At 37.6% G+C, this 14880-nt stretch overlaps 1 protein-coding gene across 2 annotated transcripts in view; it reads left to right on the forward strand.

Annotated features, from left to right (window-relative positions):
- The window catches only part of HMGA2 (high mobility group AT-hook 2), a 141435-nt gene that overhangs the window by 114602 nt on the left and 11953 nt on the right, over positions 1-14880 (forward strand). For both annotated transcript variants that reach the window (XM_067469089.1, XM_060777510.2), the window contains exon 4: positions 5966-5998. In XM_067469089.1, the coding sequence (XP_067325190.1) occupies positions 5966-5998 (33 nt within the window). The remainder of the gene's footprint in view (positions 1-5965; positions 5999-14880) is intronic.

Below are 14880 nucleotides of genomic sequence, written 5' to 3' on the forward strand. Positions count from 1 at the left end.
ATTAAAATCTCCGGGCATCCCCTGGGCAATGTCCTTGCAGATGGCTAATTCTCTCACACCAGAAGCAACTTGCAGTTTATCAATTATAAAAAACTACCTTTTAAAACTAAAATACTCATATTATTTACACTTCAGCTGGAATTTTGCCTTGTTGACAATGCTTGCAACATGTTGGAAATGTCAGTTGCTTGAATGGGATCATTGTGGGAATAAATCTAAATGGGAAGAAAGCAATCCATCAAATCATTGGAGTGGGAGGAGTATGGCTATGCTCCATAAAGAAATGTTTATATTGCAGTTGGCTAAAACTTTGTTGAATCCTACAATGCAACCTCGTGAGATTCTGTGGGTTTTTCTATAAAACTAGATCCAGCAGAAGTTAGAGAATCAGTTTCAAAAATCCATAAATGTCATTTCAATGATCCTTCTTGTGCTGTTAGTGTTAAAATCTACAAACAGAGCCAAGTAGAACAAAAAAGAGGGTGGGGAAGAAATTGAAATTGCACAGACTTTGCCAAAGTTCTCCACAGGTTACTACTGTCCTGTTTTATGAGTCTTATACAGAGTACTATGAAATCTCCTTGATACTTAATGTATCATTGATATGTTAGGATGGATTCCAGCCACCCATGACTTTCTATGTTCACAGAAACCAGAATGGGTTTTTAATTGGAAACAGGAGGTAATAAAAGCAGAAATCTTGACCTTTTGTTCCAGAGAGTAAAGCACATACTTCTTCAGCAAAAGCCTCAATGGGACTGGCACCCTGGTTCTATAAAATGGAGGTGGGAAAGTATGACTTGACCAGCATTTGGGAAGAAACCTCCGTAATCCCTCACTGTTGGCTTTTCTGGCTAGCGTTTGAAGAAGTAAGCCAAAAACATCTGTCACCCTTGCAACAAATTGCTTTTGTGTCAGATCTAGAAGTAAATGTGACTTGGCTTGCTTCCCCATCTTTACTTTCACATAACCCCTTTTTTACACATATGCCATGTTCTATGTAGCTTTTTCAACTCAGATTTAAAAGTATTGAGTATTTAGCAATTTAAATTGTTCAGCATGGTAAAAATTGGTATTCATTAACAGCCCAACTTCTGGAAAAGCTTTGACTTCTCCAATATTTGTTCACTTCCAGGAAGCCGTCAGTATGTTAAAAGGGTGGTACATGTCAAGCCCCCTCTCTGTTTTCAATCCTTTTTTCTTCAAAGGTGTGCAATCTTTCTGTACACTCAGTTCAGCCTGTATCCATCGGCCTGTTTAAACCCTTCAACCCAGTTGCCCTGAAATAGTCTGGAAGTAGGTATTACACAAATAAACACTCTAGCCTTCTCTTCGAATAACTAGCTGAGAATATGATATTTCTGTATAATGTATACATGAAGATGTAGAGCAATCAGAACAGTATTCATTTGATATTTCTATCATGAACACCCCAGCTTTCGCCAATCTAGAGTGCTATTCCAAATATGGCTTGCCTGCACAAGCAAAAAACCAAACAACAACCCAAAAAGCAAACCCAGATTACCCCAAATGGAAGGCTGCCTGTCTTTATGATGCAGTTACATCCAGTGATTATCCTGGTTTTGTTTATTTGTGTGTTTAAACAGTTTGGTTTTGGTGTCACTTTGGGCCAATTCAGAGGATACTTTGTCCTGCCAAATCTAGAGATACTCCTCAGTTAGCAAGAAATTCCAGTTTTGGGGCATTCTGGACAGCTAGACTGGATCTGATTCAGCCCAATCACCATAGGGTAAAAGGATGGATCTTGTCCAAGTAATTGCCACTTCTACCTGGCTACATGCAAGTTCCTAGCCATTGGAAGTGGTTCTACTAACATCAGAACAGGTCATTTGCACGGCCAGCACAAAAAGAGGGGCAAAAATGTGCTCACAACTCAGACATTTATCCACCTTCCAGTGTCACATGGGTGCCTCTGCTAATGCAAAACTGTGGCATCTGCATGACCAAGAAGAAGAAGTTGAGGCACCCTATTCTGATGTCAGTAAAAGTGCATACAGTGAAGAGGGGCTGCTACAGGGCTCTGTGAGAGCTCCAGATAGGAATGACAGTGATGATGACAAGGAGGAAGCGAGATATGTACAGTCCCACCAGAGCAATTGCACTTCCTGGTTGTGTGAACAATAGCTCAGAAAACATTTACACTGGGTTACACTGCCTGATGTAGTAAGCCCATAATCATTTGGGTTCACTACCTGGACTGCTTCCTGGAAATGAGCAAATATTGAAAAAGTCAAAGCTTTTCCAGAAGTTGGTTAAAATCTTGTTTGCTTGCTTGCTTAACAAAAAAAAAAAATTAGCAGACTTTCTTCAAAATTCAGTTGTCTTCCTCACATGCACACAAAAATTGATAATTTCAGAACTGGGAAATTTTATTTTTGGGACTATTAACTCTCCTAGAATCCATAGCCACCAGCTATGGGATTATGCAGGCTACCATTGGATTATTATGGAAGTTGTAGTAAAAAAAAGCCCACCCTCTCTGGTATTCTGTAGAAACATTTGTCACCCTTCATAGCCTGAATGTTTCAGCTATGAGGCTGTGCATTTCCAAAGGCCCTGTTCTTTTTTAATAATTTTAATAGTTTGCCTTTTACCTCTTTTTCTTCTGATTACACCTGTATGTATGTTTACTTCAAAACCACATCAAATCCACAGACATTCTTGCAGGCTGACTGTTTCTACTGCTCAGAAATCCCCCAGTTTTTTTGGCCGAGTACCCTGCATTCATGTGACTCCTGCACACTGCAGCTCAATGAAATCTTCTGAAACAGCTGCCAGCTCACCAAATTTTCCATGAATTAGGTCCTGACACTTCAATGAGAGGAAAGACAATGTCTGAAACGAAGCCAACCCTGGCTGGCTGCCTAGTATGTGTCACAGTAATTCTACCAGCTGCCCTTCTACACAGCACTTCATACTTTACAGACCACCAAGCAGAGATCCCTGAATAATTCAGTGCTGTTTGGGCTTGGGGCTGACAGTATGTTTTCTCAGTCTCTGGCACCCAGTGGCTCCAGACTGGACCCAGAAACCTTTTTTGTGAGTTTGTTTTTAGCATGTTTTTATTTTTATGAATGGCTGAACGAGAGGAGTCTGACTGAACCAAGGGCACAATACTACAGCCATTCATGAAAAAAGCAAAAAGAAAACATTGTGCTTTGACTGATTGGATACAGACCAAGGTTTCTATGAATCTTACTCATTCAGGACTTTTGCTGATAGCAGCTTCACCGGCTAGATTACGGTTTACAGCTTTAAAAGTGTCAACTGGTGATCTTAAATAAAGATTGGCTGTGTTTTTACAAATCGCTTACATTTTCTTCTTTCTTCTTTTTCTCAGTCTCTCTCAGTCTCTTTTCAGAATTTGGAAATGCTTTTTTTAACCACAGCCCCTGGACTTTCCCTGTCATCACCACCAGTGTACATGCCGGCTGTGGGATTCTGGGAATTGTAGTCCAAAAAAGGAACTTTCTAAAGCTCTGGAATTTCCCACAACACTTTAAATTGCAGCCTGAAGAGAGTGAGGCTGCAGAAAGCTCGCATATTTTCATCTTTCCATCAACAGATAATGCTATTTAGGTTTTTAAGTAGGGAAGAGCTCCTTTAGCTTTTGACATATAATAATATAGAACCTTGCACATGATATAAATCATGGTATGGTTTTGAGGTGGGAGAAGAATTGTGTGGGGTTTCCTTGGTAGAGAGTGCTATGGATGAATAGGTGCTCTGTTTGAATAAGAACTTTCCTTTGGCTCGGCTGGAATTTATTCTGAAATTTTGGAGTGTCTCCTTCTCTGATGCCAGTAAAGGCTTGCTCCACGTGTTTATTGCCATACACTAATTCAGTGTTCTTTAAATTTTCAACTAAGAACCTATTCAAATATTACAAACCCCAGATAAAGGAAGCCAACACTACCCAACACACACACACACACACACACAACCCCACCACATTTGCATACTGCATTACACAGCATTACACACATGGACCATAATACTGGAAAGGCTACATGCATATTCTGACTGCTTAGCCTTAGAGCAAGTCTTCTTGCCATACTAGGCTCCATGAGTGGTGATGGAATTGACATATTCTTGTTATTTGAAACAACAGACACACACATACACATCTAATGTGCTTTGAATTCCTGTCCAATTGACTGTAATCTAAGACATTTGAGCAAGAATTCATGAGTAGATTTTCTTTCCACATAGGAGCTGCACACTGTTATTATCAGGTCTAGATTTAAAGCTACTGACAACGTGAAGCTATGTTAGGAATTCTCAATTATTTCACTGTAGCTAAAAACGATTAACCTCCCCCTGTCCTGTAAACATGTATTTGATTTTGAGCCAGTTTGCAAAATTTGAAATACTTCAGCCTAGTCCAGAGCTTTTCCAGCTTATGTCGTAGAGAAATTTGAAGATCAGTACAAAGTGTATAGGAGGGTTGTGTGGTTTCCAGGCTGTATGGCCGTGTTCTAGCAGCATTTTTTCCTGACTTTTGCATGCATCTGTGGCTGGCATCTTCAGAGGTGTATATTTTCTGCATCAGGAGATTCTATGGTAATGAAGTACAAGTAAACCATTTCACTGTCTCCCAGGGTTGTGTAGCTAGGTAAGCAACACAGTTGATCTCCAGAGTTCACACTACTATTCAGTGTTTGTACAATATCGTAATCCAGAATTACTTGATTTATTCTTCATTCCCAGGGAGGAATTACAAGGAGCAAAGTTTAACAGGTTATAAAGAGTCAAAACTAGCAAAATTAGGGTGCTGTGAAATAATTTGCTTTAAAAGAGATATTGAAAGTAATGAATTAAGTCAGTTGGCAAGGAAGAGAGAATAATTAAGGAGCAAGGGGTAGCACTCTGCCTAAATAAGGGACATTTCTTTTTTGAACATGTGAAGTAATAGATAAGAAAAGAACATTCTCAACTTCTTTCACAGCTGTGTAGGTACAGCTGCCACATCCCACAAATTTGCAGACAGAATAAGGGAGAAGTTGCAAGTAGCCTTGGGTACTAGAATACTTATTTTTATCTTTTAAAAAACAATATTTCAGATGGCATGTAGGTATGGATCATGGTCAAAGCAGGGTGGTGGCAGGTTTGCCTAACTTGTGACGCAACGAGCTAAACATAGTTCTGTTGCATCCACCATTCGTCACCCAAGACATATATTTGTAACTTCTTGGATGTTCTATAGCTACACAGTGTGTAAACATAGCCAGTTAATACAAACATTTTATTGAGTCCTTGTTGAGATACCATATATGGCTAGTCAACTGCATTTGCTTTAGTGAGTCCTGAGTTGTGATACATTTTAGCAATGCTGAGACCAGTCTCAGACTGTGCATGTTATCATTTGAATTATAAGGGCAGAATAATGGCATCTGAAATGTGTTGGTAACATGTCTAGAAACTGGAGTTCTAGGTGCTTCCAAAAAATTGTTATGCAGTCCAATTTCCCTGGCCTGTGGTGGCATTTGTATAAGTTGGCCTGTTTCTAACTGAACCTCCTCAGTTCAGTGACCTTTGAGTTTATTGTGTTAAGCCATCCTCATATGTACCAAATGAACTGAATTCAGAGCCTTATTCAAAAATCATAATATGGTACTATCTACACCTAACATTCAAATACAAGTTTATAGGACTGGGAGGAGGGAGAATAATGTTGTACACAAATAAAAACATCTTATTAGCTTGATCCCTATGCCACCACAGAGTTCTTAAGGATTCTGTACAGTATTGCTAAACTGTTACTAGGATTCTGTAAACAGCAGTGGAGCCCTCTTGTGAATCTACTGGGCAAATGTTTCAAAGTGGCATTTCCCTGATACATTATTCTCATGAATTTTTTTCCATACATTATTTTATTTGTATCAGAAAGTACAGCAATTTATTTTCAGATGAATTATCTAAATTACTCTTTTCTTTCTTTTAGCCACAGCAGGTGGTCCAGAAGAAACCAACTCAGGTAAGAAATCTATTTGGTGTGTGTATGAACATTTGTTTACTTCTGCATATAGTTAATGCTAATCTATCAGTAAGATTGATATGTAATGAACTGAAAATTTGAATTACAGGCAAATAATAATAAAAATAATTTTATTTCTAGCAAAGTCTGACTTCTATAATGGTAAATATATTTTGTGGTTTACATCCCACTCCAGCAAGCCGATGAAATCCCCTTACGGCTCAAGGCAGGGCACAACATGCATCATAATACTAAAATACTTTCCATTAAAAGCACATATTAAAACATCATTCTATAAAATACACATTAAAATACATGGAACAAAAATTAAAACACAGTAAACATGGAATGTGAATTTAAAATGTAGCAGCTTTCTGGAAGAGATAGGTTTTTAGTTGTCTTTTAAATTCTGTCATTTAACTGTCAGATCTCTTTTAGCACATCTTCCAGCAGGCCATAGCTCCTATATATACGCGATGCTCACTGAGACAGTTTCCACAGCTCCATAGCTACTAGTCTAGTATATTTCTTCTCAGATTTAATCAATTTTGAATGTAGCCATTTTGTCTCTATTTCACCACATTCCTGTCGTTTGGCTTAATTACACCTGCACATGATGAAGAAGAAAGAAAGCCAACTCCAGGCAGCTTAGGAGACAATTTTGGCTGCCATCTCCCTGCTACTACTATGCTCGACACTCTATTTGCTTTTTGGCAAGCTACCTTCTTACTGAATGACTTTGAATGGGAGCTGTTTTCTTGAATAATTGTTCTGTGTAGATTAGCAAACTCATCCATTGACTGAAGACGGTACTGTAGACTCTATGCACATTAATACTGATTTAGTGTGACATCTGGTAATTGAAGATAATACAGCCAGATTTAAATTGACCATAATTAATTAATTTGACTAAAATTAATGGAATTGTCTAGGATTCCATACTACCTTTTTAGTGTCTAAATTTCACCATTTTGACCTCTAATCCATTTTGGAAAAGCATGGACAAGTGAGTGACAATTTTGCAGTGGAGATAAGTTTGAATGAAAACTTTGAAAAAATGTGACTAGAATTTACTTATTTATTTATCATGTCAGGAGCTAACCAAAACAGTTGTATTGCATTAAAAACAAACAAACAAACAAAACACAAAGTTTGCAGACTTGATATTCTATTAAATGTCCTTTGACCAGCAGTTGGCCACTTGGAGTGCCTCTGGTGTTGTTGCAATAAAGTCCTCCATTGTGCATGTGGCAGGACTCAGGTTGCATTGCAGTAAGTGGTCTGTGGTTTGCTCTACTCCACACTCGCATGTCGTGGATTTCACTTTGTAGCCCCATTTCTTAAGGTTGACTCTGCATCTCATGGTGCCAGAGCGCAGTCTCTTTCAGCACCTTCCAAGTCTCCCAGTTTTCTGTGCGTGCAGGAGGGAGTCTCTCATTTGGTATCAGCCATTGATTGAGGTTCTCCCTGGCGGATGTCAGGTGGTGCAATACCGGCTAAACAGTGTAATTTCTCCAGTGGTGTAGGACGCAGACACCCCATGATAATGCGGCATGTTTCATTAAGAGCCATATCCACTGTTTTAGCGTGGATTTTAAAATGGTCTTCAAAAACAATAACAAAAAGTGTGACTGAAATGAAAGCCATTCAAACGTATCTCCATTGCAGAATTGTCAACCTCTTGTTTTAAAAGTTACCAAAGTCTGCCAAGCTCTAATAAATGCTCTCCCTCAAAATGTTGAGAGTCCTGATACAGTTCATTTGCTATTACTTAGCCTTACTACTCCCTTTTGTTTTGTACTACCAAAATGGTCTTTAAAGGTAAATAGTTCATGCTGAAAATTAACAAGAACATGAGCTCATTCAGGCTTCCTAATCAGAGCTGTCTGAGGAAACAGTGATAAAATATAAACATAGGGACTATATGGAAGTTCATGGAGGATAATGTAAATCTTATACTACATTGAGAGGAATCACTTCCTTTTCCATCTGTTTCCTTCAAAATATCCTCACAGATGGTTTTTCCATAAAGGTTTATGGATTGAATTAGAAATATATCCAGCAGTCAGGCGTTGAGATGCCATACACAAGCCTTGTCGTACCAGAGTGTTTGTTGCAATTTGGATCAACAACCTTGGTTCCTCTAAACTCTAGACAGGAAGTGCAGAAAGGCATAAGGCAGACAGCCAGCAATCCTGGAACACAGAGATTTGAAAGCAAAAAGCAAGTCAACTGTTCTGTCTTTGGGGCAGAAAACCTTCAATATATCCTGCAATGTCCACTGCTTACAATTTATTGATATTAGCAACTAGATGTGTTGTATTTTGCAATAAAATAAGAGTTTCTAACTCGCCATTTACATATATGTAAAATTTATCATGTGGATGTTTGTATTGCCTTCAGTGACCCCTAAAGAAAGTCATGTGTGTGGAATCAACCAATACGGCAAAATATACACCAGATAACACAAACTGTTCTTGGGAGATGGGAGATCAGATTTATTCTGATTTATTGATTTGTAATATAGATGCCATTGAAAAATGTATTCTGTTTTGTTAGGCATGTCTTAGTTCTTAAATATTCCAGTGGCAGCTGCTTTTTCACCCACAAAGTAAGTATTCATAACATCATAACTAGTGGCCTCAACTATATATCTAGAATATATGGAGGAAGTAACCATCAGCTGAAATGTTTTGAAGCATCCGGAGCAAAATCAAATAAGTTGTGCACAATTCCAAAAAAAAGGACAGGGGTTAGGGATAGCAAAAATACTAAGTGCCAGTAGGATGAATGAAGTCTAGAGGAAGTTGTAGGATAAAAGGAATAAGAAGGGAGATTAAGAAGGAGAGTAAAATTAGATGTAGGAAAAAAAATGAACAGACAAATTTGGAAGTGCGAAGTTTTATGTCTCAAAGTAACAAATAACAGAAAATACATTACCTTGAAAAACAATGAGTCAAACTCAGCATGTAACTTTTTTAAAAAATGGCCCAAGTCCTGAAAAGAAACCCAGGTTGAGCACTCTACGTGGGGTTGCCTTTGAAGACTGTTCAGAAGCTTCAAATGGTCCAACAGGCGGCAGCCAGATTATCACTGGAGCAGTGTACAAAGAGAGGATATCCCTCCTATTGCGTCAGCTCCACTGGCTGTCAATGTGCTCCCGAGCACAACTCCAAGTGCTGGATTTAGCCTATAAAGCCCTAAATGGTTCCAACTCAGCTTACGTGTATGAACATGTCTCCCTCTATGTTCAACCTTGGAGGCTAAGATCATCAGGTGAGGCCCTGTTCTTGGTCCCACCCCCCTCGCAAGCGCGGCAGGTGGGGACGAGAGACAGGGCCTTCTCAGAGGTAGCTCCTCGTCAGAGGAACTTACTCCCCAATTAGATCAGTCCCCTCCCTCCTGGCCTTAAAAAAAATTAAAAACTTGGCTCCCATTATTGTTTTTGTCAAAAATGGGAGTGAGGCAATAAGAGATTGTAAATTAACTGTAATGACGACCCAGACTGTCCTTGGAATATGACCTAGACTGTGTGATTTTAATTGATGTTTTAATCTTATGTTTTATGGTTTTATTTTGTTTATTCATTGATGTATGGGGCATTGAATTGTTGCCTTTGTAAGGCCGCCTTTCTCAAGGTTGAGAAAGGCAGGATACAAGTATGGTAAATAAATAAATAAATCTCTACGAAGCTGTGAGGCTACATTAAGAGGAAAAAATGATAAGAGGAAACTTAAACATCAAGGGGAATAACTTGCTCAGGAGTCAGAGCAGTAAGATACTGAGGTATGCCACTTGTTATCTGAATAGAAAATATGCAAAACACATTGTATTGCTGAGGGCACATCTTGTATATGGGGCACAAACAATACTCAAGGTTGGGAGTTTGTTTCTCTGGATGCACTTATTTTCAAGCACATTTTGATTAGCTTAATGGGCTTTTAAATCAAACTCTTATCCTTTTTGTTATCTTAAACTGCCAAGTTTCTTCTGAAAATATGGAAAATATAGCAGAGTCCCGTCCTTTTTTTTAAAACAAAGTTTGACAAATGTCATTATCTTCTAGCTTTTAGACATATTGTAGGGCAAACCCATTCACTAAATCTTCCTTTAGGGACAGATGCTTTCTAGCTTAAGTCCATGAAGACACTATGTAAAATTTACAGTTGCAGAGTCCCAAGAACTTCCTATCTTGCAGCTGGAGAATACAATGGCAGGTTCCAGTGGGAAGTGATATTCTCTCGCTATATTAAGACAAACTCTTAAATCATGAGATATGTGTATGTCCATGTGATGGCTGTGGAAATAATTTATAATATCAGGACAGACTCCTGCTGTGGTTGGAAAATGATATCGGCTCAACTTGCAAGCCACCAGTAAGTTTAAAATGGTCTTTAACAACAATAACAAAAAAAAAGATATATGTGCAGATACTCAAATGAAAATTCCATGTGCCCATCCTACACTGATGCTCTTTCAGCTGCTGAAAAAGGAATTGATCTTTTTAGTAAAATCAGTTGTACTTTTTGTACTTAAGATACAAAATCAAGTTTAGAGAAAAATAATCTAGTTTCTTAATAGCTGTATCCTTAGCCATAATACCATATGGGTAAATTAGATTGTAAAATAATATAAAGAAAATGGTCATTATAGAAAAAAAATAATTAAAAACCTCAAACACATTTTTTAAAAGATATTGTTTTGAACACTTCTGAAACATAAAAATAACAAGCAAGCCACCAGTAATTTTTATAAATAACTCTCAAATATCATGTGAAAAAAACATTTGCTGCAAACAAAGATTATTGGGATATCTAGTGGTGATACACCAAAGTAATCTCTTGCTTCTAAATCTCATTGGCTGAAAATCTATACTGCATTGGAAGAGTATAAGGCTCAGCCTACACATGGCTTTCTCTTCTGCCTCTTGTAGAACAAAACAGTCCTGCAGCCAGGAGACAAGAACTATACAGTGAAGGAGTCAGGAGGACAATATCTTTCTTTCTTCTGGCTGTAGATCTGTGGCTGAATACTTCTGGTGCCCTCAGCCTTCTTCTTTGTGCTGAGAACTGCAGCTCAGAATGTTGTGCAAAGAGGCACTGAATACCTACTTCCACAATATTCAAAACAAACTCCTAACTATATAACTTGGCATAAACCCCAGTTACTCAGGACAGTATCATCAATATATTTTTAATTGGGCATATTCCATTTCTCAAAACCACCATTACTTCAAAGCCATAAAAAATAACATGAAGATTGGCCAGAAATGGTGTGATGTCACTTTCAATAGCAGTAGGTCTACTGAGTATGTGTGAAATGTGCCTGTCTCTGGAGTTGCTCACTCTACATTAAATCATAGGCCTAAGTCCAACTAGCAATTCTACCTACAGTAGCCCAATTGAATCAGGATGATTTAAATGCATGGTGACTCGCTGATTCAGTGGAACTAATGTAATGTGGACTACTAATAAAATTCAAGCTATTAGATCACAGAGTTGCAAAGTTGGTATAGGCCTCAAGTGTCACCTAGTCTAAGCTCCTGTAAATGCAGAAATTCCATGTTAGGACTTACCTGGTGAGGTGTTGATTTAATAACCTTCAGCAGAGGAGAATCCACTATCCTCCAAAACAATCTGTTCTAACTATAAGGACGTTTTTTTCTTCCTGTTTAGTTGGAATCTCCATTTTGAGATTTTGAAGAGCACTTGGCGTTGATTGCAAAGAGTTTTTCCTTTGCAGTATTTTCTTTGTCATTATAAAGTTTAATAACACTCAGAGTCACTGTTCTCAGAATCGGTCTCTCAGTATTACGTTAGAATACTGAAATGGCAGTACAAGTGCTTTTTTAGAATCATAGGTCAGAAACCTAATGCAGACAGTGATATTGTATTATTGATTTGCTCGATTTGCTTGCAGGGAAAATACATTTATGTAGCCTTTCAGTCATGGTTTTATTACTGTATTTTCAAGTATGGAAATTAATATTTTTATACAGGAAGCCGAGTACTGTGCAGCTCTTGTATCCATAAGGGATATATTCCTGGAGTTTGCATAGATACAAAGAACTCTGCAGATTATAGAGAACCCTATTGAAAACGAAGGACTTTTGGCCCAATAATACCATTGAGTCATTCTAAAGAAGGGGTCCACAAACTTTTTAAATAGAAGGCCAGGTCCCTCAAACTGTTGGAGGGCTAGATTATAATTTGGAAAAAAACATGAATTTCTATGAATGCTGCACATACCTTATTTGTAGTATAAAAACACTTAAAAACAATGCAATAATTAAAATGAGGAAAGTGTTAACAAATATAAACTTATTAGTATTTCAATGGGAAATGTGGGCCTGCTTTTGGCTGATGAGATAGGATTGTTGTTATGTGCTTTCAAGTCATTTCAGACTTAGGTTGACCCTGAGCGAAGGCCGGGTAGATGACCTTGGAGGACCGCATCCTTAGTTTGAGGAAACTTGTTCTAAAGCAATGCTTCTTAAATTGTAGATTCCGATCCCAAATGGAGTCCCCTTAGCTCAATGTTGGGATCACGAAAAATTAGCCAACAGTAAAAGACTTCTGAACACCACCCATTACACAAATCTCTTAACAACTACATGAAGTGTTTATAGTTGACTCTACAGTAAATGCTTCAGCTCTATTCCACAAAAAGGAAAATCAGTTTGTTTAGTAATCCTTGCAAATGCAGATGTATCAACAAAAGTTTGATTTTTAAACCCATTATATATTATTGTATACCTGGAGTTATGTAAAAATTTCTCAGATTGAAAGAGGTCATGAATGTAAAAGTGCAAGAAGCTCTGTTATAGGACCTAAAAGTGTCTAGGAGACATCATTTGAAGGATTTGGATAAATTAAGTCATGGATACCAGCCCCATGGATATGGGGGACATACTATAGAAGGAGGAAAACATAGCAACAACATATAGTCGGAGTTTGGAAGTGTAAGCATTTAGAAGTTATAGGAAAATGTTAAGTTACCCTTAATGACATATATGGGTGTTCATGTTTTGGGACTTTTGCCCTCTTGCATGGCTTTTTGGAGTCTTTGTTTCCATAAACCAGTGAGAGTTCCATAAACAAAGACAACTGCTACTTCGACATAAAGACAAATTGCTTTAGTACATGGAAACACAGAGCCAGTTCATACAACAGTCTCTCACACAAATCCCCCTTCCCCACCTCCTTTAGCTCTCAGGTGAACTGATCCTCAAAATCTATTGGAAAAATCTCCCAAAAAGGGAATGGTTTTTGATGTGGTGAACCACAGTACAGACCTGGATTTCTGTATTCATAGCATTCTGACAATGTATTTAGTGGAAAAAGAAGCACACTAGAAGAATCAGAAAAGCCCAGAAATATATTAAAATAGCTTGTTTAGCAGGCAAAGTGTGGTATGTTTTTGATCAACCAAATTGCAGCATTTTGTTCCTGTTCTTTTTCAGTATTATGAGAGTTACCAGGAATATGAAAAAATCAAAAACTGGAAATTTGTTGCTTTATGTCATATTATAACATTATTTCAGCAATACATCATAATGTTATTTTTCTGAGATTTGTTGTTGTTTTAAAAGGGTGGCCTATAAATAATGTATATTTGATAACCAAAACCATAATTATTTCAGTAGGAGTTTGCAATGAATTTGAGGATTTATTATTATTAATTTAAATTAAGAATATTAATTTTAAGTAGAGCTGTATATTCAGCCAAATACCTTTCATTTTTTATAAAAAGCTGCTTAATTTATCAATAGTTAGAAGGGGGTGGGGATAAGAAAGAAGGCTTATTTGGTGCAACATTTCTGTGATTTCAAAAACCTTTTTCCTGCTTCAATATGTTACTCAGTAGTCACACATTTGGCAGTCATATAGGAAAATATTTTCATTGCCCTATTGTTAGATTACTTTTCATTACAGGCCCCCTTGCTTAGTCCAAAACTAAATATTTAATCCAGACATTTATATAAGGTGGAGGGGGCACAACTCCTGATCAGTTGTCAGGCAAAGAGAATCCCTCTTGGGCCTTACCAAAGATTGAAAAGTCTACTTTTTTGGACAACAGCTTCAAGAATACCCTAGTGTTTATAGCAATGGCCATGCTTATGTGGATTCTGAGAGTTGTTCTAAAATTCAGGGTCTAATTTAACATAATCAATAGTCATACATACAGTGTAGATCAGTGGTTCCCGGCCTGTGGTCCGTGGACCACCAGTGGTCTGCAAGAACTAAAATATGGTCCACAGCCTTACTGTTACTACACCATTGCAACAAAAGTGACTAGTCTCACTAAACCCTCTTATAGTGTCAAGGCTTATTAAACATGGTTTGCTGTGGGCGAGCAGATGTCAACTACTAAATGTTTATTTATTATTTATTTATTTACTGCATTTGTTGACCGCCGTTCTCAGCCCTAGGGCAACTCACGGCGGTGTACAACATATAAAAACACAGTTTACAATAAGGCAATAGCACAACGAAATATCAACAACTATCAATAATACAACAATCAAATAATTACACTAAATCATCCGTGCCGTCTCATCGTAGAATCATGTTGTATGATCTGTATCAGAAACTAGAGCTGATGTGGTCTATTCAGTGCTGTTTTCTGAATAAGAATCCCAAATAACCAAACCAAATCTAAAGTTGACCAAAAACTGTTTTGTAACATTTTTGATCCCTGATCAAGTGATTCCTGGTCAAAAAAAAAGGTTGGGAACTACTGATGTAGATACACTTGTATTACTCAGGCTCTGTTTTACTGTTCCTTGTGCAAATTATCTATAAGGTAAGTTCTGTAAAAGATCATAAAGAATATAAATTCAGTAATGAAACCCTTCAATGCTGTTTTAAAGCATGGTAGAA

This window comes from Anolis sagrei, chromosome 5, assembly GCF_037176765.1.
Source record: "Anolis sagrei isolate rAnoSag1 chromosome 5, rAnoSag1.mat, whole genome shotgun sequence".
NCBI lineage: Eukaryota > Metazoa > Chordata > Lepidosauria > Squamata > Dactyloidae > Anolis > Anolis sagrei.